The sequence below is a fragment of the Gopherus flavomarginatus genome, chromosome 10 (genome assembly GCF_025201925.1).
Source record: "Gopherus flavomarginatus isolate rGopFla2 chromosome 10, rGopFla2.mat.asm, whole genome shotgun sequence".
NCBI classification, from domain to species: domain Eukaryota; kingdom Metazoa; phylum Chordata; order Testudines; family Testudinidae; genus Gopherus; species Gopherus flavomarginatus.
The window spans coordinates 19230507-19254201 of record NC_066626.1 but is presented as its reverse complement, the minus strand read 5'-3'; the positions used below and the strand labels follow the sequence as shown (position 1 = coordinate 19254201).

Below are 23695 nucleotides of genomic sequence, written 5' to 3'. Positions count from 1 at the left end.
GGAACATAAGAGCTGCCAAAAAGGAGGGACTGTGGCCTTTTAACCATTTTTAATAGACTAGAGGTAGCTGCCTCCTGTAGGTCCTCCATGCCACTATGTGTTCTATTTCTTCTTGTGTCCTCATTAATTGGATACCACTGGTAGAGATGGCTGTGTAAAGGAATCCATCTCCTTTGGCAAGTGCAAACTACGAGCCACAGCTGCAGCCCTGTATCTGGGCTACTATGACGGGGCAGTCAGGGATCCCCCTCCCCTGCTATAAGGGAATTGTTAGGTGGTATAAAGCTGGCATAGTCAGCTCTATTACTCTACTCCTCCCCCCATCACAGAGGATGTCAGGGCCAAGTGGGAATTCATAGCAGTCTGGCTGATCCTCAGCTGTGTAGCAGTCCCCAGAGGCTGCTCTAGATGCAGGGGGATGTTGGAGGATATTTTGGCCCTCACTGATTACAAGACTGGCAGAATTAAAAGGTAAGTTTGAGCCACCTTTCTCTTCCACCCTCAGCTAGGCTGAGGATTTAGCCCAATATCAGTAGTAGTTAGATCAGCTGTTTCAATGGAAAATACTGTCATTTATTTATATTTAAATAATACAAATAAAGCCCAGGCAAGAAGCTGCACATGCCCTAACAATTAGATTTATAATCACAAATCATCAACACACAGCAGAAAAATGTGCAAACAATGACTGAGTTCAGCCAATCAGTGCAGAAAATCTGCACTTTTAGCACACCAAGAACATATCCCCAGCTTTTTCCCACCCTCACCTCCAAATCCTTATCAAATAATTTGATTTTACACCATGCATGGAAGGGCATCAAGGTCAGGACCATATTTTTGTTAAAACAGAATTCTGTACCGCCAATTTGCTCTGTTCTCAGAGATGATCATTATCATCTTCTGGGAGTGAAGTATCCGTATGGTGCATGGGGATTCAGCCATATGAAACCTGCAAGTGCAAACCTTGAAGTCCTCACTCAGGTCTGTCTTGGGACAAGTCTCAGACTTCAGCGTGAGCTGGCCTGAGGCAAACCTAAGTGAAAACAGAGTTAAGGCTTCAGTCCTTTGTATATATTGGGGAAATGGGCAGCCAAATAGCTATGCACCATATGAAAATGTACTTCCTTATGTCGCAATCTGGGGCCATCAAGGATAGTATCCTAGGCAAATTGGACTATGTACTATACTGTTGCTAGTGCTAAGGCTACTAAGTTCCCATCCAGATCTTATCCCCCCAACCCCCATTCTGTCTCTCTTTATGGGGATATAGCTGTACCTGCTTCTCACTGGTCCCTATTACTCTGCCATTTGTTCCATTTCTTCTTGTATTATCACAAGCCAACTAGTATTTTACATTCTTTAACGTCTGTTCATTTGTAGATAAAGTGCTTGTTAGCATCTAGATAATTCCCTTCATTTTGTCATATGTATTCTTTGACGTCTGTGTTAAGCATGATTTGGGGATTCTGTGACCAAAGTCTATATGAAGAATTAGGAATGTTTATTACCATGATCACTACTTTAAAGGTCTCTTGAGTGGGTGGCTGAGGTCTTGCCAAAGAAAAAGTTTCTATTCATCTTGATTCGAGTCAGATAGCCCCCTTTATCTTGATGCCTTATAATCCCATCAAAACTTCTAAAAAACAGAACTCTTCTAGGCAGAAAAGAGAGCTGTCCGTTGAGACTGCCTCTCTTTGTTAAACTCCATGTTTCAATCTGCGTAAATGTTGCTGCATTATTTATGGAGCTCTGTTTCAGCATATGACCTCCTTCACTTTATCTTCATTCAACAGTGCATTAAATTCCCCCAAGTTGAGTTATTTTTCTAGTCCTTAAAGCCATGAACAGTCTCTGGTTGTCTTCAGAAGTTTTATTTTTTGGGGCTAGATTCTCAGCTGGTGTCAGTTGGTGTAGCATCCTTAACTTCACCTGTAAGTGATCTAGTTTAGGTACATTATTTTTGGAATTCTGTCTGCTCTCATAATTTATGCAAATCCATGTCTCTGTACTCTGTTCACTAGGTCTTCTGGGTAGTCTTTCAGAACACTGATGGCAGGTTGAGGGATCTCTAATTCCACTGTCTGAAGGGATACTGAATCACTTCCATTTCTTATTCATTAAAGTACATTTGTAACTTCAGAGTAATTGATTCCTCATTTGTGTCAACTGGAAACATACAGCTGCACTTGATGGAAATAACCTATCATATAATAAAATATCACATAGCAAGAATGGGCTGATGAGCAAAATTAGCAATAGTCAGCACTGGGGAATAGCCAAGTCAGAAGAAGGAGAATTACCTGTTCCATAACTGGGAAAGCCTCTGGGTGGAGACCAGTTGGCCCCTCATGCACTCGTCCGAAGCAACAAAGAGTTGCAAAGACCTGCAGAATGGCTTAGTCCAATCCAGATAAAAAGCCAGCGCTCTGCGCACATCAAGCATATGGAGGTGACGTTCCTCATTAGAGGCATGAGGTTTGGGGCAGAGGATAGGCAGGAAGATGTCCTGGCCCATGTGAAAAGCGGAGACCACCTTAGGGAGGAATCTGAATCTTGTCCTTGTGTGAGACTGTGTAAGGGAGATCGCAGGTCAGGGCTCTGAGACCTGCTGGGCTGACATGATGGCCACGAGGAAGGCCACCTTCTGTGAAAGGTGAGACCATGAGCATGTGGCCAGGGGTTCGAACAGGGGGCCCCAGGAGGTGGGATAACATGTGGCCAGGGGTTCTAGCATAAGGAAAGGACGGGTCTAGCCCTTTGAGAAAAATATCCTGTCATGGCATTGTTGATGCCTGGCAGGCAGAAAGCCTTCAGGGAGATGTCATGGGCTATACAGAGCCTCCCAGAGGCCGAGGGCTTCCTGGCAGAGGGCCGAGGACCTAGTCCCGCCCTGCCTGTTGATGTAAAACATTGTGGCGGTGTTGTCTGTGAGGATTCTGACCACTTTGCTGCGCAGCTATGAGCTGAACACCACACAGGCTAAGCATATCACCCTGAGTTCCCTGATGAGGAGCAGTGCTGGCCACCGGAAGGTGCCGGGAGATCACTGCGCACCGAAGATTAAGTGTCCGGTGCCGATTCTGCTCGGTGCACCATGGTTTGGGCCAGTGCTGACTCCATGAGAAGGGCCCGAAGTCTAATGTCTCTGTGTGTGTCTCTCTCTCTCTTTTGTTAGTTCTGGATTTACAGGACCTGCAGATCTTATAGCGCTCGATGATGTAAGCTTCGCCCAAGCAGTGAAGACAGTCGGCATGTGGGTCACCTCTAGGCATCGAACACCTGCAAGACTTGCACGATTTAAACCCTGGGGCATGCCCCGGCCTGAATACTAACTAATTAAGTTAGTTGAATAAAATTTCAGCCTAGTAACACAGGTACTACTAACAACGAAACGAGTTCTGGGATGAGCTGCAGCAAAGCTGGAGCAAGTAGTTCCGATGCACTGTCACGGGTGGCAAGAAGGAACTGAGGGTGGGGGGAGCGCTCAGCTCCCCTTATAGCATGCTATAGAGGCACCACTCCAGGGGTCTCAGCAGCTCTCCCCCTATGGGTACTGCTGAGGGAAAACTTCTGGCATTGGTGCAGGGGGCAAGCACGCACACCTACTGTGGAATACATGTGAGCAAGCACTCAAAGAAGAACTTTAGTTCATCATCTTCTCATTTAACAAAGTATCTGCTTCCAATCCAGTGCATCACTGGCACATTCTGGGGTGCAGCCCAGACCAGCAAGGGGGTTGTGTCACTGCTTTCCCTGTAACCATGGGTGCCTCACAATGCATCTCTGTTGTAGCTCCCACTCTGGACTGCTCACAGCCAGCCTACCAACATGCAGGTTGCACCCTCTGTGTGTGCTAGGCAATCCTGGTTCAGCCACTCTGATCCCACCAGCCTGTCTACAGCTCCACTCTCGCTTCCACCAGCCTCGGTTACTACTTGCAGGGTGACCCTACATGCTCCCAGGCCCAGATCTTCCCCCCAAAATAGGTGTTCTGCACTGTCCAGCCCTTTCCTGGAACGTTCAGCTATTAAGATGCATTGCTCTTGTAAAGAGTTGATATTCAACAGTTTACTTCAGCTGGACTTACCAAACAGTTCAGTTTAAATAAAGTACTGGATTACTTTAGATTAAAAATAAAACAAGTTCATTAAGCATTAACAAAGAAGATAGGATTTTAAGTGAATACAAGTATAAGAGAGAAAGTTAGAAATGGTCACCTGTAAATATCAGTGAAAAAACACATCTAAAAGTCAAACTTCTTCTAGCAAGTTTTGGCTCAATGCTTTGTTTGGGATGGCTTTTCTTATCCACAGTCTTCCAGCAAGATGGAGGGTGACAGTTTTCTTGGTTAGGATCTCTCCCAGAGGCCCGAAGGTGCTGGTGCCTTAGTTTTCTTAGAAGAAAGAGAGAGAACTTGGGGTTCTCTGCCCCTTTCTTCGGTGGATTCTTCTGAAGGTTACTCTTCAAAGCAGGGTGGGCAAACTTTTTGGCCTGAGGGCCACATCTGGGTATGGAAATTTTATGGTGGGCCATGAATGCTCATGAAATTGGGGTTGGGGTGCAGGAGGGGGTCAGGGCTCTGGCTGGGGGTGCAGGCTCTGAGATGGGGCTAGAAATGAGGAATTGAGGGTGTGGGAGGGAGCTCCAGGCAGGGGCAGGAGGTTGCAAGCTGGAAGTGCAGGCTCCGAGGTGGGGTGAGGAATTTGGGGAACAGGAAGGTACTCCAGGCTGGGCCCAAGTGGTTCAGAGGGTGGGAGGGGGATGAGGGCTGGGCCAGGGGGTTGGAGCACAGGAGTGGGGATGAGGGCTCTGGCTGGGTGTGCAGGCTCTGGGGTAGGGCTGGGGATCAGGGGTTTGGGGTGCAGGAGTGTGCTCTGGGCTGGGCTCAAGGGGTTTGGAGGGCAGGAGGGGGATTAGGGCTGCGGCAGGGGGCTGGGGCACAGGAGGAGTTCAGGGAAGAAGCAGTATGACCCCGCTCCAGCTCCTATGCGGAGACATGGACAGGTAGCTCTGCACACTGCCCCATCCACAGGGGCCACCTTGCAGCTCCCACTGGCTGCAGTTCCCAGCCAGTGGGAGCTGCAGGGGTGGCACTTGGGGCAGGGGCAGTGCACAGAGCCCCCTGGCTGCCCCTAAACATAGGAGCCAGAGCGGGGACATGCCGCTGCTTCCAGGAGCTGCGGCACGTGTGTGGAGCGCCCCCCATTCGCCGGCTGGAGTGTGGGAACAGGACAAGCCCCAGCCCCTGCTCCCCAGCAGGAGCTCAAGGACCGGATTAAATCGGCTGCTGGATTGGATGTGGCCCACGGGCCACAGTTTGCCCACCCCTGCTTCAGAGTAAAGTTTATTCAACCAGTAAAGAAGGCAACATGGAGTCTGGTGATGGAGGCTCCATGTTCTTTTTTTCCTCCCTTTGTCTTTGATGAAATCCAACTTGTTCTGTTTCTAGTCATCTCTTCCCCCTGCTATCTCGAGGACCCGATTTACTACTTATATGTACATTGAGGGGTAAACATACATGCCTTTATTTAGAATATGCCTGTTTAACAACTTTTGCCTAGACAGGGCTGTCTGGTTGTGAACATATTTTAATATCGTATAGAGTGAATTTGTAACTTCACATATAATACTATTGGCCAGCAAGTTATTTATTATTTTCAAATGAAATCTCACAAGGCACATTTCATACAAAGATTACAATAGTGTGTAGAGTGTGAACACAGGGATGCTTTTGGTCACAGTTACCCACAAAACTAACACAATTAGTAGTCCAAACGTGACTGCCTTGCCTGCTCACCATTGTCTCAATCTTCAGCACTGCTATTCCAGAACAACACTATGATGGGTGTGACTCTTCTGTTACCTCAATTTATGTCAATATAACTCCATTGAAATCAGGGGAGTTATACTGGTGTAAAACAGATGTAACCATAGAGAATCAGGCCCATGGCCAGGATATTAAAGAACAGCATATAGTGCAAGTGGCTTTTCTTCTAAGTGTGAGCTCAATCCTTTCCTTCCAGATATCTCACCTATGTACCAGAAGGAGAGGAAGTGGAATGTGGCACATCTTAGATGAATCAGTAGTGAATATATCATTCCTCTTTTGTCCACTATCTTACTCCCCTCCAAATCCCAGATTGTCCCCCAAAGCATCCAAGGCTGAAAGCTTGCACTGCTGAGTCAATAGAAGCTTTGCCATTGGCTACAATGGGCACAGGATCTGGTGGTCAGCTAACAACAACCTAAATAACCATCTGAACCCTTATAAGAATTCCAATATCTCTCAATAGCATATTACCTTCCATATATAAACATCATCCTTAAATATTTTCAATGCTGTGCTGGAAAAGTTTTCATAATTTGTTTTCAGCTGACTCTGTGACTACTCTGTGCTAGCAACAAAAGAAAAACAAAAGTTTCTTTTCTGATATTGTAAGTCCTTCAAGTAATATTAAGCTCTTTAACAGTTCCAGATATATGGGGCTTCTAAAGCAATAGAATGCCTGTAATTGTTCACAGCTCTTCCTTCTCACCAATTTAGTTGCTAATTTAGTAAAATGCAAATGCCTGACTGTCAGATATTGGTGACAATGGACAACTTGGAGAAGACAACTAAAGATTTACTCCTTCTATTCAGTGCTTCTTGAACTATGATACAATGTCAGACAACTTATCAATGAGACTGGTTAGCTAAAGCCATCTCCATGTGTGCATGTGGGGAAAAAATCCTCTTGTTTCCTGAAACACAAGCAATTATCAGGTACTATAGTAATGAGAAGATAGTATGGGCCAGATCATTAGCTGTGTACGTTAGCATAGCCTCACTGAAATCAACAGAACTATATTGATATGCATTGGCCAAGATCTGGCCCTATATTTTCTTCACGTTAGGAATAGGCTAGGAATACATGGTACGAATATAACGGAGAATTTCTCCTCTAACACTACAGAAGACTCTGATAAAGACCCCAGAGACAGAACTCGATTATGTTAGATTATTACAGTTCAATATCTGACCAACTTTAGAGATGACACATGGCTGTAATTACCTGGGCAATAGTGTGATGAAGTAGTAAGGCTAATACTGGCATCCTATTACTTCCTAGCTGGCAAAGTCACGTGGTTGATGAGATCAGAGAAGGACCTGCAAACATGCTCAGCTGTGGAGACCAATTCCTGCTTTATAGCAGACTGCTGAGCTAGAAAGAAAAGAGATTATTTCACAGCACCTGAATGCAGCAAAATCCCTGTACAACCAATTCAAGGTAGCTCTGTAGAAACAAAAGTTTTATCTGCTGGCTTTCCTTATTATTATCAATGAAAGTGAGGCATCCTGAGAGTTGAACAAAGCTCTGCTGTAATAAGACCATTGATTATAAGGGAATTTTATGTGAGTGGGAGGCTGACTGTGGGGGTCAAACAACTACACAGTCATAAAAATCAGAGACAGAAAAGCCCACCATGCAAGTTTGTTCCATATTGACTGCTGAGAGTGACTTCCTCTACAGTACTATGTCTTCTCCAGTTTTAAATGACTCAAGCAGTGAGGGTTAAATGCTGAGCTCACATGAGTGCAAATCTGGAGTAATTCTAGAGTAACTGCAAACTGAGAGAGGAAGGCTAGTGTTGTGGTGACAGCACTGTAGTGGAAATTAGGAGATCTGGGTTCAATGCTTGACTCTACCACATGTCTAATATGTTTATAAACTATGAACAGAGTTGTCAGATTATATCTCTACTCATGTAGAGTTGGTCTTTTCTCTGTGACTTATATGGATTCCTTACAGTAAGAGACTGCTCTTTAGGTCCATTCCTAAGCACCTTCTATATAACAGCAGCATTGGTAGCACTGACTATTATTAAGATTACCCAAGAGTTCCCATTATAAGACCCCGTTTTCATTTTCTTATAACTTTGCTAAACTTTAACCCTTTGGGCTGACATTTTCTGTGTTGCACATCTTCCCCAGGCTGAACTTATCTGGACAATTTCAGCCAAAATGGCCCAGCCATTTCTCAGAACAAGGACAGGGATAAAAATTGTTTTGATCATGTTAAAAAATTCTTGTTACCTTTTCTTTGAAATACTCTAATACACCCATGTTTAGAATCAGGGAGTAGAAATTCATCAGGCAGTGACCTTTGTGGCAGGAATGTGCCTCCTTCCATCTCTAGGAAAATCTGCCCAAATTTAACCATCCTATAAGGCTTTGAAGAATCGCAGTTTGCAAATGCTCAGTAGAGATGTGTTAGCACTTAAAAGCTAAAATCTCCAAAGAATCCATCCTCACTGAGCATGCTCCATCTCCTCACAGCTTCTACATGGGACTGGACTGCACATGTGCTATCCCCACATAGCAACTCTGAGCATGCTCCTCCTCCATAAGGCTACAAGGGCAAAGTCAAACTTTCCCTGTAGTGGCTGCTCTGGTCCAGGGCAGAGCTGGCACTAGAACTTGAGAGCAATGAGTTTGTCTCTCCTGTCCGCTCAGTGATGCCCTACTCGCAGGCAGCAGCACAGAGGAGAAAGCTGTCTCATTTGACTACAGTGGTAACAAAGACTGGACTATGGAGGAGGGAAGAGTAGCTTGGGACAAGGTGTCTGGTGAAGCTGGAAGTGGAGAGGAGGGAAAAGAAGCTGTGCCTGGCACTTGCGGTGAGGGGCAGAATTGGGACTGGCTAGGCAAAGAGGTGGGACTGGAAGCCAGGGAGGAGGATGGAGGCTAGAACTGGTTGGTCAAGGAAACTGGGATCTTGGGGGTGGGAGGCAAGGGTCCTGTGGAAAAAATAGTATATGATCATGTATTTAATGACTGACTCATAATGCAAATGCATAAAAGGGCTGAATTAAGGGTGCAGAAGCAACCTTAATTCTGGCATTTTCCAACTGTTGCAATCTCAGTAATGTTATTTTCACATTTTTTTTGTGTGTAATATATATTTATAGGGCCAGATGTAATGGACACAGAGTGCATTGGGCCTTGCATGATAAGGTTTAATAGACTGTTATTAATTTCAGATTTTAAGCTGTTTTAAATTTTTTTAAATCTTCCCAGCTCATTTTTACAGCATTGTTTTATCTTTTCTCATATCCGACTCCCCTCCTGCCTTGAAAATCCATCCAGCATAACACAGGTGACCTATGAATCTAGCCACTTCCTGTCAGTAAGAGACAAAAAACGGTTGCCTACCTTTCATAACTGTTGTTCTTCAAGATGTGTTGCTCATCTCCATTCCAAGTAGGTGTGTGTGTGCGCATACATGACTGTTGGAAGGTTCTTCCCCTAGCAGTACCCTTCAGGTCAGCTGTGGAGACCCCTGGAATGGTGCCCTTATGGCAGTGAATATAAGTCCCTGCCGACCCGCTGCCTCTTCAGTTCCTTCTTGTCGGATTCTCTGACAGAGGGGAGGTGGGTGGGTCTCGGAATGGACATGAATCACACATCTCAAAGAACAGCAGTTATGAAAGGTAGGTAACCAATTTTTCTTCTTCAAGTGATTGCTCATGTCAATTCCAAGTAGGTGACTCCCAAGCAGTCCCTGGGAGGAGGGGTCGGAGTTCACTGAGCTGCCAACTGTAGCACGGCTCTACCAAACGCGGCATTGTCTCTTGCCTGCTGAGTGATGGCATAGTGTGACGTAAAGGTGTGAAAAGACGACCACGTCGCTGCTAAGCAGATGTCATGAATGGGGACCTGTGCCACGACTGCTGCAGATGAAGCCTGTGCTCTTGTGGAGTGCGTTGTCAACACTAGGGCTGGAATCTTTGCTAGGTCACAGCATGTTCTTGATGCAGGCTGTGATCCAAGAAGAGATTCTCTGAGATGAAATAAGGAGACCTTTCGTTCTTTCTGCAATAGCAATGAAGAGCTGCATCAACTTCCTAAACGGCTTTGTTCACTTGATGTAAAAGGCTAATGCCTGTCTGACATGCAGGAAATGGAGCATGCATTCCCTGTCATTGGCATGTGGCTTTGGATAGAACACTGGCAGAAAGATGTCCTGATTTGTGTGAAATTGTGAACCTACCTTCAGGAGGAAACGTGGGTGCGGTCACAATTGTACCTTGTACTGATAAAACATAGTATAAGGGGGCTCGGACGTCAAAGCCTTGAGCTCAGACACCCTTCTGGCTGATGTTATAGCCACTAGGAATGCCACTTTCCAAGACAGGTGGAACAGCGAGCTCGTTGCTAGGGGCTCAAAGAGAGGGCCCATGAGATTTGAGAGCACCAGATTAAGCTCCTATGGAGGGACTGGTTGTTTTACTTGTGGGTACAGTTTGTCCAGCCCCTTGAGGAAATAGCCAACCACAGAGTTAGCAAACACTGAGCATCCTGTTGAGCTAGGATAGAAAGCTGAAATCGCCACCAGGCGCACCTTTATTGACGATACTGCCAGCCCCTGTTGCTTCAGGTGAAGCAAGAAGCCCAGGATAAAGGGGATCGAGGATTGCAATGGAGGAGAACCTTTCTGGAGGGACTAAATGGAAAATCTCTTCCACTTTGCTGGATAAGTGGCACGAGTAGGCAGCTTCCTGCTGCCAAGGAGAACCTCCCTAACCAAGTCTGAGCAGGTAAGTTCTAGTGGATTCAGCCATGGAGTTTCTATGCTATGAGATGGAGAGATTCTGGGTTAGGGTGCTGGAAGTGGCCATGGTCCTGTGTGATCAAGTCCAGAACCAAGGGCAAAGTAATGGGCATATCCACTGACAAGTCCAGTAACGTGGTGAACCAGTGCTGATGTGGACACGCTGGTGCTATTAAAATCAATGATTCTTTCTCTCCCTGGACATTGAGGAGGACCTTGTGGATGAGTGGGAAGGGCGGGAATGCGTACAGCAGGTGCCCATTTCAGGACAGGAAGAGGGCATCCCCGAGCAAGCTCGGGCTGTAATTCAAGAAGGAGTAGAACTGTTGACACTTCCTGTTGCATCGTGTCGCAAACAAGTCTGTCTGGGGAAATCCTCACTTTTGGAAGATGTTGATAGCGACATCCGAGAGCAGGGACCACTCGTGGCTGTGAAATGACCTGCTGAGGCAATCAGCCAGTTCATTCTGCGAACAGGGAAGGTACAAGGCCTCCAATTGTATCGAGTGGGTGATGCAGAAGAACCACAGCTTGAGGACTTCCTGGCATGGGGAGAGGAGCGAGCACCATCTTGTCTGTTTATATAAAACATTGCCGTGGTATTGTCCGTCAGTACGGATACACATCTTCCCTGTAGATGGGTTTGAAATGTCTGGCAAGTGAGGCGAACCGCCCACAGCTCCCTGACATTGATGTGCAGCAAAAGTTCCGCCTGGAATCAAAAGGCCTTGTGTCTTGAGTTCACTCAGGTGCACCCCCCCTTTCCATCGCCGATGCATCTGTGACTAGAAACAGCAACGGCTGAAGTATGTGCGGGAGTGCTCTTCTCCATATTGCTTGAGGGTTAGCGACCATCAGATGGATTCAAGAACCTGAGGAGTAAGAGTGACCAGTCTGTCTATGCGATCTCTGTTTGGCCTGTAAATTCGGGCTAACCACATCTGAAGTGGGCATAGCTACAACCTGGCATGCAGTACCACATACACGTACAGGCAGCCATATGCCGAAGCAACTTCAGACAAGTTTGTGCCATTGTAGTGGGGAATCTCTTGAGATCCTCTATGACGGCACTTATGGCGAGGACATGAGCTTCTAGGAGAAAAGTCTTGGCCTGGGTGGAGTCCAAGAGGGCCCGATGAACTCTATCCTCTGCATAGGGGTCATAGTTGACTTTTTTTTTCTACATTTAGAATGAGACTGAGCCGGAAGAATGTCATGTGCACCAGGCTCATATGGTCCTCCACTTGGGTCCAAGATTGACCTTTGATCAGCCAGTCATCCAGATATGGGAACACTTGCACCTGCTGCTTTCACAGGAAGGCCGCCACAACTGCCATGCACTTAGTGAACACCTGAGGAGCCGCTGAGAGGCTGAAGGGGAGGGCCGTGAACTGATAGTGGGTGTTGTTGACAATGAATCGAAGGAAACGTCTGTGGGTTGGGACCATGGACACATGGAAGTATGCATCCTTCAGGTTGTGGGGGGCACACCAATCTCCCGCATCCAGAGAGGGAATGATGGAAGCCAAGGAGAACATGCAGAACTTCAGCTTCTTCATGAATCTGTTGAGGTTTTGCAAATCTAGAATACACCAGAGCCAGGGCTGGCTCCAGCTTTTTGGCTGCCCCAAGCAGCAAAGCCAAAAAAAATTAAAGCCGAGATATGTGGCAGCTCTACCGCGCTGCTTCATTCTTTGGCGGCAATTCGGCAGCGGCTCCTTCCCTCCGAGAGGGAGTGAGGGACCCACTGCCGAATTGCCACCGAAGACCCGGATGTGCCGCCCCTTTTCATTGGCCGCCCCAAGCACCTGCTTCCTTTGCTGGTGTCTGGAGCCAGCCCTGGCCAGAGTCCACCCTTGGCCTTGGGGATTAGGAAATAACAGGAATAGAATCCCCTGTCCCTGAACTCCATAGGTACCTCTTCTACTGCCCCGAGTTATAGGAGCATTTGCACCTCCTGCACTAGAAGTTGCTCATGAGAAGGGACCCTGAAGAGGGATGGGGAAGGTGGGTGGGAAGGTACAGAATTGGAGAGAATATCTCAATTCTACCATGGTCAAGATCCAGTGAGCTGATGTTTTTTGAGCCCAAGCATGGTAGAAATGGGATAGATAGTTCACAAAAGGAGAAGGATCCGAGATATGGACTGATGCGTCACCCTGGGTGCACTTTCAAAAGTTTTTCTTGGGAGGTAATGACTGTCTCGCTGAGCCTTGGCCCTGGGTAGAGGAGGACTGCAGAGGCCTTTTCCTATTACTCCTACCCTGTCTCCTGTTTATAGTCTTGCCTCAGCTGAGAGGGGTAGAAGTGAGGCAGGGGCTGGGGCTTAAAATGCTTTCTTTGCAGGGCTGGCGCATGAAGCCCCAAGGACTTTAGGCTCAATAATCTCAAGGATTCTAGAGCGACCTTAGAGTCCGTCTGCTCAGCGAAGAGACCCGCACCATGGAAGGACAGGTCTTGTATAGTCTGTTGGACCTCTGGGGAGGGCCGAGACTTGTAGCCACGAGCTAGCCACGTGACAATAGCTGTAGACATTGTATGGGTGGCCGAGTCTACTGAGTCTAATGCAGCCTGCAAGGAAGTCCTTGCAATGGTCTTGCCTTCCTTCAGGGCAGCCCCAAAGACAGAGCAGGAGTCAGATGGAAGTACCTCTTTAAACTTGGACAGGGAGTTCCAAGAGTTAAAACTGTAGCAGCTAAGAACTGCCTGTTGATTGACAATTTGAAGCTGGAGCCCCCTGGTGGAATAGACCTTATGGCCAAAGAGGTCCAGCTTCTTTGCCTCTTTCGACTTTGGAATGGGGCTTTGGTGACCCTGCCTTGCCTTGGCCTTGGCCACATCCACTACCAGCATGCCCAGCTAGGGGTGGGTGAAAAGGTATTTGTACCCCTTAGAGTACCGACGGATACCACTATGGGAAAAACCTTTCGACAACTGTGCACGCAGCGTGCACACACCTACTTGGAACTGACATGAGCAATCACTCGAAGAACTACAGGTTCCTCAGAATGCCATATCACTCCCTCCTTAGTAATTTTATAGTGCCAGAAAGCACATCTAACACAAATATCCTGAGACCTATTGCCTCCCATGCATTTCAGATTCCCATGTAAAAGCTTTCTGCTAATATCAAGGGATACAGTGAGGTTTAGTTACTGCATGTCTAGAAATAAAAAGAAAACTATGTAACAAGTTATCTAGTTAATAATATACTGTCTCACCAAATTATATGCAAATTGATGAAAAACAGCAGGTGCCATCATTACATACTCCAGGCCTTCTGTGAAGAGGGGATGTGAAGGACACCTCCCCTGTGTTTAAAGAATGGATGTGAACTCTGTGGGCATCCTTTTTAGAGTAATTTTGAACCAGCGAAAGAAATTAAAATGAGATCTCAAATTCATAGAGAAGGCAAGAAAATAAGTACCCTTTTGTTGGGAACATAACCTGCTGAACCTCTACAGCATTTCCAAAGGTGAAATATAACTACACAGAAAGACTGAACAATATTTGAGTACAGGCTTGAGTAGTATTTAATGAGCATCTCACATGTTGCAACCTTTATATTCTGGGCAATTCCTAGAGTTGCTCAGGATGCAGATAAGTGCAGCACCTGACCAACCCAAAGTGTAAATATAAAGGCACCTCATGCTGGACTCAATGGACTAAATTCTCTGTTGGTGTCAAAGAGTGAAACTCTGCTAAGTCAGTGATGCTTCACTCATTTACACCAGAATAGAGAATTTGGTCCATCAGGTCTAATTCTCCACTCACTCATGTACATATCTCCGGAGTAACTCCAATGAAGTCTATAGAACTACGCTGGAGTAAACTGGACGTAGGTCAGATATCAATCAGGCCCAATATCTGTGACTTTAGAACTCTTACCTGGTTGCAGTTGGAGAGATAAAGCATCCTTCAGCTTCAGTACTAGCTGCTGCAGTTCCTTCTCTTCATTCACCTCCTTCTCATTAAATGGCACTTCTCCTGCCGTGGGACTAGAAGCTGTGGTCATAATTTGCTGGGGAAGGTTCCTGGACCTTTCAGGTTGTGATATCCCCTCCAGATCTGTCTGAGGAATTCCCTTCTCTTTTGATTTTTCATGCTGTCTCATTAGGGGGTTGCCATTCTGCAGGAATATCGACCCTGAAGTGGTACCTGATGATCTCAGGTTCATTGCAACTGGATCAGATTGAGTCTGCAGTAGCTGCTGTTTTTCTGTAGCTGAGGAGGGATCCAGGGATTTCCACTCAGTATAGCTAGTGGGGACGGGTTTTGCCAGAGCTGAATCTGATCCATTGTGAAGCTTTCTTTCCTCCCAGGGGTCTTCGCTTTTTGACATCATATTTTGACACAATACAAATGAAGGATGGTTTGGTGGTTGTAACATTACCTGAAATGAACACAGCACAGGAAACCTGTTGCTTATAAAGCTTGATCCAAAGCCACTGGAAGCCTGTTAAAGAGGTAGGATTGTTTTGTGGTTAAAGAACTGAAATGAGACTCAAGGGATCTGGTTTCAGTTCCCTCCCATCCCTACCACAGAAACCCTATATGACCTTGGGCAAATCAGTGAATCTTCATGACTCAGTTTCCCCACCTGTAAAGAGGGGATAGTGATGCTTCCCTTGTCGGTCTTGTCTAATTAGTTTGTAGCTTTTCAGGACAGGGACTTTCTCTTCATAAGCTTGTACTGCACTTAGCACAATGGAGTCCTGATCGTGGCTGGGGACTTTCAACACTACTGCAATATAACAACTAATCAATAGGAGTTATTCCATTGACTTCAGTGGACTTTGGATCATGCCCATAGAAACTTTGGTGTCTGTCCAGAAACACCTTGTCTCTGCCTTTTTTTTTCTAGTTATCCCATGCTGATTTTAACAGGGCCGCCCGGGGGGGGGGGGTGGCAAGTGGGGCAATTTGCCCCAGGCCCTGCAGTGGCCCCCACAAGAGTTTTTCAGGGCCCCTGGAGTGGGGTCCTTCACTCGCTTCAGGGGCCCCAGAAAACTCTTGCAGGGCCCAGGTCCCCGGAGCTTCTTCAGCTCCAGTTCTTTGGCAGCAATTTGGTGCTGGGGGGTCCTTCCGCCCCGGGACCAGCTGCCGAAGTGCCGGGTCTTTGGCAGCATTCGGTGGCAGTGGGCCCCCACTGCCGAAGACCCAGGCCCCCTGAATCCTCTGGGCAGCCCTGGATTTTAAGTGTATTGGGTCTAATTATATTGTACACAGGTTTCATTCCACAATTTTCAGTGTCTTAATTTATTGTAATTTCAGTCTCAAGATATTATACTTTATTGCACCAGTAAAAAGGGGACGTCATAGTAGCTCAAGATTTAATTTGCTGGAAAATTATTCTAAAAGAATTTAACTAAGAAAAAATATATACACACACACACCCCCATGCAAGGTGTGTATGCATATTTCAGTGTATATATATGTGTCTGTGTACGTATGACTCATGCAAACAAATTGCATATATATCCAGTTGTAAAATGCCATGTATTTGCATAGCATATAGACTAATATTTTAGAGTGAGAACATCATTTAAACTTTAGAAACCAACGGTTACTTTAAACGAATCAGAATTAAAATATTTCAAAAGAAAAAGGCAAAATAAGATATTGATCCACAGCAAGGAAAGACTTTCTTTAATTATCAGACTAGATCTCTAATTTTTATCACCTGACAAGGTAAGATTGTTCTTTAGACTGCACTGTTTAGTGCTGCGTCCAGTCTTGATTAAGATGCATTGAGCAATTCTCTTTGGAGACTTTTTTTATGGTTGGAATTTCTCTAAGGGTATTTTCACTCTCACATATTATTATTCATTATAATTCTTACGTATTTATTAGTATTGTGGTAGTGCCTATGAGCCCCACTGTGGATCAGAGTCCCATTGTGCTAGGTGCTGTATAAACAGAACAAAAAGAGTCCCGGCTTACTGTCTGTCTGTTTATGTATCTATCTATGGACAAGAGACAACAGGGGGAACACAAAGTAACAATGAGACAATACTGGTGCACAGTGCTCAAAGCATGCCAAAAGCCAAATTGTTGTCAAGATTCTTGGCACATTGTTCTCTGTACCTTTATTTCCTGCCTCATTTGCTGCAGCTCCGCCTGCACACATTCATGGTTTGCTATCAGGACTTGGAGCTTTGCTTCTAGTCTGCAGCTTTTGTCTTCCTGGGACTTGTGGAGGAGCAGCACTTCGTCTTTCCATTTGTTTAACTGCTTTCTCAGGTACCTGCCAGGCAACAGGGGAAGTTACTGGACTAAATTACCTTCCATGCACACTCCTTAATGCAGAGCATGAGAGAGAACAAATATTGCAGCTGGGCTGGTGCAAAGGGGTCATAGCACAGGTATAAGAACCTTCCCACCAGGGTGCAGGAGGCCAGTACTCCAGGAGCTGAACTGTCTCCACAGCAGCCTATGCACAGGGGCATTCCAGGAAGCCCAGGACATGGGCAGGATGGAGAAGGTGTGGCCAGGATGGTCCTGGGCTCTGGTGATTCAACATTCCTGGAATGGACCATGGGATTGTCACAACAGAGACAAGAGACAGGGCAGTGCACAAGGCTGCCCTCCCCTGTGCCTGGGGTTGAGCCAGCTCCTGCCAGCTCTCAAAGTGGGGAGTGCACGCTGTTTGTCCTGGCCCCAGGACAGGGATGAATCTATCCCATTGTTCCCTCATGATGATCCTTCTTGTTAAGGACCTTCTGTATGGCTTCCACTGATTGCACAGAAAGTTTCGACAGAAGCCACTGTCCTTGGAAAGATGAGGATATTGCAATCAAAAGTGCTATCCACACACACAAACTAGAGCAGGATAATTAGAGACGATGCACCTAATATCTACTCAGGGCAGACAATAAATAAATATCACCCATTTCTCTAAACTAGAGGCAAACTCCTATGGAGAAGTGCTGCCCACAGGATAGCAATACAGCTTTGTCTTGCCCACTGCTGAGGCGGAGAGAGAGAGATAAAAGCTGGTTAGCACTGGCGAAATAAGACAGTTGCTGTATATTGCTCAATTGAAATAGTCCTCCCCACTCTTCTATTACATCCAAGAGTTCTAGTTTAACTTTCTATTGGATAATGTGTTGGTTCACATAAGCAAGATGTAATGGTGTTATAAATCTGTCTTTTACTAATCGGTTTCTTCCAGATCTATTTTTGAAAGAAGAAATACATCAGTCAGTATGCACTCAGAAAAACCCACACTAGGAGTAAAGACAGAACTCATTTGCTCACTTTCCTCATGCAAGTAGCCCCACTGACCCCTTCAATGAAATTATACATATCAGCTGAGCAAGACTTGGCCAGAAGGTTTGTAAAAAGCCTGGATATGCAAAGTTAACACTAGTATTTAGACTGGGTTTAGAAAAGGTTTTCCTATCCTGCGAGAGTGTGGGTTTGTTTTTGTTTTCTTTGTTTGTTTGTTTTTTTCAGATTTTTGAATTTTTTTCCCACCCTGAGATGGGACAAAAAGTCAATCTCAAATTTTGTTGTGAACCAATGAGCTGAAAACTTTTTTGGTTCGGATCAGTTGAAACATCTCATTTTGATACCTACCTTTTAATTTTTTTTAATTTATTTTAGTACAAATTAAAATTTCTAAGCAAAAAGTCATTTTGAATCACAAAATGAACAGATCAACATTTCCTGATAAAAAATGTTTCATTGGAAAATTCTTGACCACCTCTACTAGTCCTTTTAATAGTCCTGATATTTCAGCATTTAATGGCCCTGTCCTGTTCGGTTCTGAGAATCTTTAGCTATTTCTGTGCCCATTTCTGTCAGCAAACATACACTTGAGTAACTTAACCTGTGCAAGTATTTCCAGTGACTAGGAGTGAAGGAGACTACTCCCGTGTGCAAAGTTACTCATTTTCCTGTTTACAGGATCATGTCTTGAGCAGGGTTGCCAATTTTGGCTGGCTGTATTCTTGGAGGTTTCATCACATGACATAATCTTTAAAGATTTATCTCTAATTCCTGGAGACTCCAGGACAATCCTGGAGGATGGCAACCGTAGTCTTGAGTCAGGACAGAGTACATTTCTGAAGGAGTAGGCTTCACATGCACCATCTCAGCTACCATTAATTTCAGTGGGAGTTGAAGATGTTCAGCATCTCACAGGACTGGCCCCTATGGGTATGTCTACATTGCAGTGTAAGCCTATGCTTGAGCTTGGGCTCAAGCCTAACCCCTTCTGCACCTACACTGCAATTGCTCTAACTCAGGACTCAGTCCCAAGACCCTGCAGGGTCCAAGCACAAGTCAAGCTGGGACCAAGGGTTTCACCCCTATTACTTTGCAGTGCAGATCCAGTCCACTTGATACATGTCCCAGTAGTCTGCCAGCAAGAGCAGCACCAGGGTTTTTGGCGCCCTAGGAGGGGGGTCATTCTGCGCTCCCAGTCATTGGCGGCAATTCTGCGGCGGGAGGAGTCCTTCCGCGCTCCTGGTCTTTGGGGCACTTTGGCGGTGGGTCCTGGAGTGAGTGAAGGACCCGCTGCAGAATTGCCGCCGAAGACCCGGAGAGCAGAAGGACCCACCGCTGCTGAATTGCTGCTGAGGGTGGCAAAATGCCGCCCCCCCCAAATCCTGGCACCCTAGGCGACAGCCTAGGTCGCCTAAATGGAAGCGCTGGCCCTGTCTGCCAGAAGTATCCTACAATTCCATGGGACAACTTCCTTAGTCCTCTCTATCCCAACAATCTCCAATCCACTCTATTGAAAACAGAAGCCAACCCCCTACTTTGGCAAATAGCAGCAGCTCATGTCACATTAACCCATTCTCTTCTGATCACCGATCTGCAAGCACACTATAGAGAGCCTCTGGGCTTGCAATGGAGAGCAAAACAATCAAGCCTCTTGCCAAGTGAGCTGCTTCATGCCCATAGCCATGGAGCACAGCCAAATTTTGGTGAATCTCTGATGCAAGGCAAGTAAAACACCAGGAATGATTACTCTTACCAGCAAATAGATAAAGAGCTGGCAGCTCTACAGATTTTCTGGACAAGTGGTCCTATTAAGAGGCTAAAGAGTGGATACAGGAAGACCAGGAACAAGAACCGCACCTCAGGCAACTTGCTAATGACATGCCCATTTTAAGATGACTTTGACCGGGTTCTGGGCTCTGCACCCAGCACAGAGCCAACTGTGCTTCATGATGACCTGGTCTGTCATGATGTTGCCCTTTAAAAAAGGGAAGAAGGAGAATCCGGGGAACTACAGACTGGTCAGCCTCACCTCAGTCCCTGGAAAAATCATGGATTCCATATTGAACTACATGGAGGAGAGGAAGGTGATGAGGAACAGTCAACATGGACTCACCAAGAGCAAGTCATGCCTGACCAACCTGATTGCTTTCTATGATGAGATAACTGGTTCTGTGAATATGGGGAAAGTGGTGGACATGATATACCTTGACTTTAGGAAAGCTTTTGATACAGTCTCCCACAGCATTCTTGCCAGCAAGTTAAAAAAGTATGGATTGGATGAGTGGACTATAAGGTGGATAAAAAGTTGGCTAGATCATTGGGCTCAATGGGTAGCAATCAAGGGCTCGATGTCTAGTTGGTAGCCGGTATCAAGCAGAGTGCCCCAGGGGTTGGTCCTGGGGCAGGTTTTGTTCAACATCTTCATTAATGAGGCAGATGAACGAATGGATTGCACCCTCAACAAGTTCACAGATGACACTAAGCTGTGGGGAGAGGTAGATAAGCTGGAGGTTAGGAATAGGGTCCAGAGTGACCTAGACAAATTGGAGGATTGGGCCAATAGAAATCTGATGAGGTTCAACAATGACAAGTGCAGAGTCTTGCACTTAGGGCGGAAGAATCCCATGCACTGCTAAAGGCTGGGGACTGACTGACTAAGTAGTAGTTCTGCAGAAAAGGATCTGGTGATTACAGTAGATGAGAAGCTTTATATGAGTCAGCAGTGTGCCCTTGTTGCCAAGAAGGCTAACGGCATATTGGGCTGCATTAGTAGAAGCATTGGCAGCAGATCGAGGGAAGTGGCACTGGCGAGGCCACATCTGGAGTATTGCATCCAGTTTTGGGCCCCCCACTACAGAAAGAATGTGGACAAATTGGAGAGTCCAGCGGAGGGCAACAGAAATGATTAGGGGGCTGAGGCACATGACTTATGAAAGAACTCATCTTATTTAGTCTTCAGAAAAGAAGAGTGGGGGGGATTTGAAAGCAGCCTTCAACTATCTGAAGGGCGGTTCCAAAAAGGATGGATCTAGACTGTTCGCAGTGGTGGCAGATGACAGAACAAGGAGCAATGGTCTCAAGTTGCAGTGGCGGAGGTCTAGGTTGGATATTAGGAAAAATGATTTCACTAGAAGAGTGGTGAAGCACTGGAATGGGTTACATAGGGAGGTGGTGGCATTTCCAGCCTTAAAGGTTTTTAAAACCCAGCTTGACAAAGCCCTGGTTTGGATGATTTAGTTGGGGATTGGTCCTGCTTTGAGCAGGGGGTCGGACTAGCTGACCTCCTGAGGTCCCTTCCAACCCTGATATTCTATGTTGGCCCCTGAATCCACCATGAGGACTGAAGGCAGTCAGCAGCAGGCTCCGAGTAAGGAGCATGAAGTGACCCTCTTAATGAAACCAGTTCCAGAGCAGGCTGTGGATCAGGATCAACAGCGAATTCTTGGTTCCTACTTGGAAGAGCTGTTTGATCCCCTGCCAGAGGAAAAGCCCACTGCCAAGTGTGCAGCAAACACGGTGGAGTCCAAAGTGGCCCCAGTGCCCGGTAAGTGTATGATTCAAATTTACAGTTTATTATTACAGTAATGGGAGCGATTTCTGCTCTAAGAAGCAATGTAAAAATAAGTCCCAGCTATTAGCACATGACCAATAATGGTGAATTGTAGCAAAGCACCATATTGTTCGCCTTCCCTTCCCCTACCTGTTTAGTTCAAAATGGCAACTTGAAATTTCAAAGATTCATAAACAGCTGTAAAGGTTATTGTAACTGTTAAGTCACAGATGTTTGCTAGGGTCATTCATGATTTCCTTTCAGCAGTAAGAAATGTGCCACTCTGTAATCATTCCACCTGGGTCTATGCAGCTGCCTATAAACAGCAAACTGAGTGTGGGTGTTTGGGAAAAAAAGTCTTCAATTTCCAAATCTAGTCCATTTCTGTTAGAGGTAATCCATGCAGTCTGCAGGTCACAAATTCATTTCTCCGAAGTACAAGTGGGGTGTTAGTTTTTTTCCCAGAACTTAGCACCAGGTACAGGGTGGAGAAAAGCTGCAGATTTTAGCATATTTGCATGTGGCAGTAACAGGGTAAGCCAAAGATGCTGTGTCAGCTCATAAAATTAATTCCTTCATGGATTCTGGCCGAATCCTGGCTGCTGATAGCTGCATGCTTTTCCTGAAGCAGAAACTCCACATAGATAGTCACATTGCAGGAAAGGGCTTATTTTCCAGATCCCCCTGTTTAGCTGACTAGTCCACCCAACTTTCAAATATGCTGTTTGGTCACTATATGTTTGAATACTTCAGCTGCACATACTGCATGTTTCCCTCCAGCAGCTTGGAATAACATGTCCCTCTGCCAAAAGGGCATCACAAGAACACTTATGTCATCTTCCAAAACATGAAAGACCTGAAATGACAGAAAAAGCCTTTTGCATCAACGGCATTATACACACCTCTTCTCCTCCCCTGCATGACAATTAGTTATGAAATTTTTACGAAACAGAAAAAAGATAATTTTAAACTTACCATTGTCTCCACACTTCTGTAACAGTGACTAACAGGCTGTGTTCAGAGACAGCATGAGGATTGAAGCAGCCCCTTCACAATATGTGTTCACTTTAGAAAGGTTACATTTTATGTTCTTGAGATTCCACCATAATTAATTTTTGTGCTACTGATCTACTTTAAACCAGGGGCGGCTCCAGCACGCCAAGCGCGTGCTTGGGGCGGCATGCTGTGGGGGGCACTCTGCTGGTCGCCGGGAGGGCGGCAGGCAGGCAGCCTTTGGCGGCATGCCTGCGGAGGGTCCGCTGGTCCCACGGTTCCACCTAAGCCGCGGGACCAGCGGACCCTCCGCAGGCACGCCTGCAGGAGGTCCACCGGAGCCGCGGGACCGGTGACGGGCAGAGTGCCCCCCGCAGCATGCCACCGTGCTTGGGGTGGCAAAATGTCTAGAGCTGCCCCTGCTTTAGACAATCCTTTTTTCTTGTCCTATTTCAGCACCCTCAACCTCTACTGCCTGCTGTTCTTCAGGAACTCGATTCCTGGCCCAAGGTACCTTCATGGACTGTTCCACAAGGAAGAGTTTCCATGACAAAGTTATGGTCGATGATCTTAACTGGGCAAACCAGTGGGTCCGGTACCAGAAGAAGAGGGATGAAAGACTGGAACAACAGAATATTGACAGACAAGAGGAAAGGCTGGGGAACGCCACCCAGGCAGAGAACAGGGTTTCAGCGATGGGGCTGGCACTTGGAAAGCAGTTCCTGGAACAGGAATGGCAGCTTAGGGAAGGAGACAGAGCTCAATAGAGAACTGTTTCAGAGACTCCTGTCCATAATGGCTGCCAGAGTACCATCTCCTGCTGCCTCCCCCACACCATGGCAGGATCACCCTGCAACATACCTTAATCCTGTAGTAGCTTGGACAACACCATATCAGAGTGGTCAATGCATTCAGGACTCAGAAGCGGTGGGGCAGGTTAACTAAACTCCATGCAACCTTTCTTTTTCAACTCTTCTCTAGTGTAAACCTCCACCTCCCTACCCCTCTGCCAAGTGAAGGGAAAATGTGTAAAGAAGGGAAAGGAGAACGTGGAGCTAGAGGACATGTAGAGGCATGGGGATTGTGTCAGGTATTAAATATTTCCTGCTCTTTTTTTTGTGTGTTTGTGTATGGTTTTGTTAAGGCAGCTGGTCTGCCCAACAGCGTGTGAGTGTTTTGCTATTTTAAGACATGTTTCTTGAAAACATAATATGCTTTATCTGTAAAGTTTATTGCATCACTTCGAGCAATCATGATTTGGGCTAATAAAACTAAAAACATGTTCAGGAGCAATTAAACATTAGTAAGCAAATAGTATTCCTCAATT

General features: G+C 46.1%; 1 protein-coding gene across 8 annotated transcripts in view; it reads right to left on the bottom strand.

The window, feature by feature from the left end:
* Nucleotides 1-803: 803 nt before the first annotated feature.
* Nucleotides 804-23695, bottom strand: part of DYTN (dystrotelin) — a 57653-nt gene continuing 34761 nt past the window's right edge. For 4 of the 8 annotated variants that reach the window (XM_050916151.1, XM_050916150.1, XM_050916154.1 and 1 more), the window contains 3 exons: nt 16680-16839; nt 14481-14985; nt 5533-7202 (listed from right to left, as the gene is read on the bottom strand). In XM_050916151.1, the coding sequence (XP_050772108.1) occupies nt 7099-7202; nt 14481-14985; nt 16680-16839 (769 nt within the window). In that variant the 3' untranslated portion in view covers nt 5533-7098. Of the gene's footprint in view, nt 1034-4332; nt 4394-5532; nt 7203-14480; nt 14986-16679; nt 16840-23695 lie in introns of those variants that run through there. The other 4 variants (XM_050916152.1, XM_050916153.1, XM_050916156.1 and 1 more) reach the window with 4 other exon arrangements.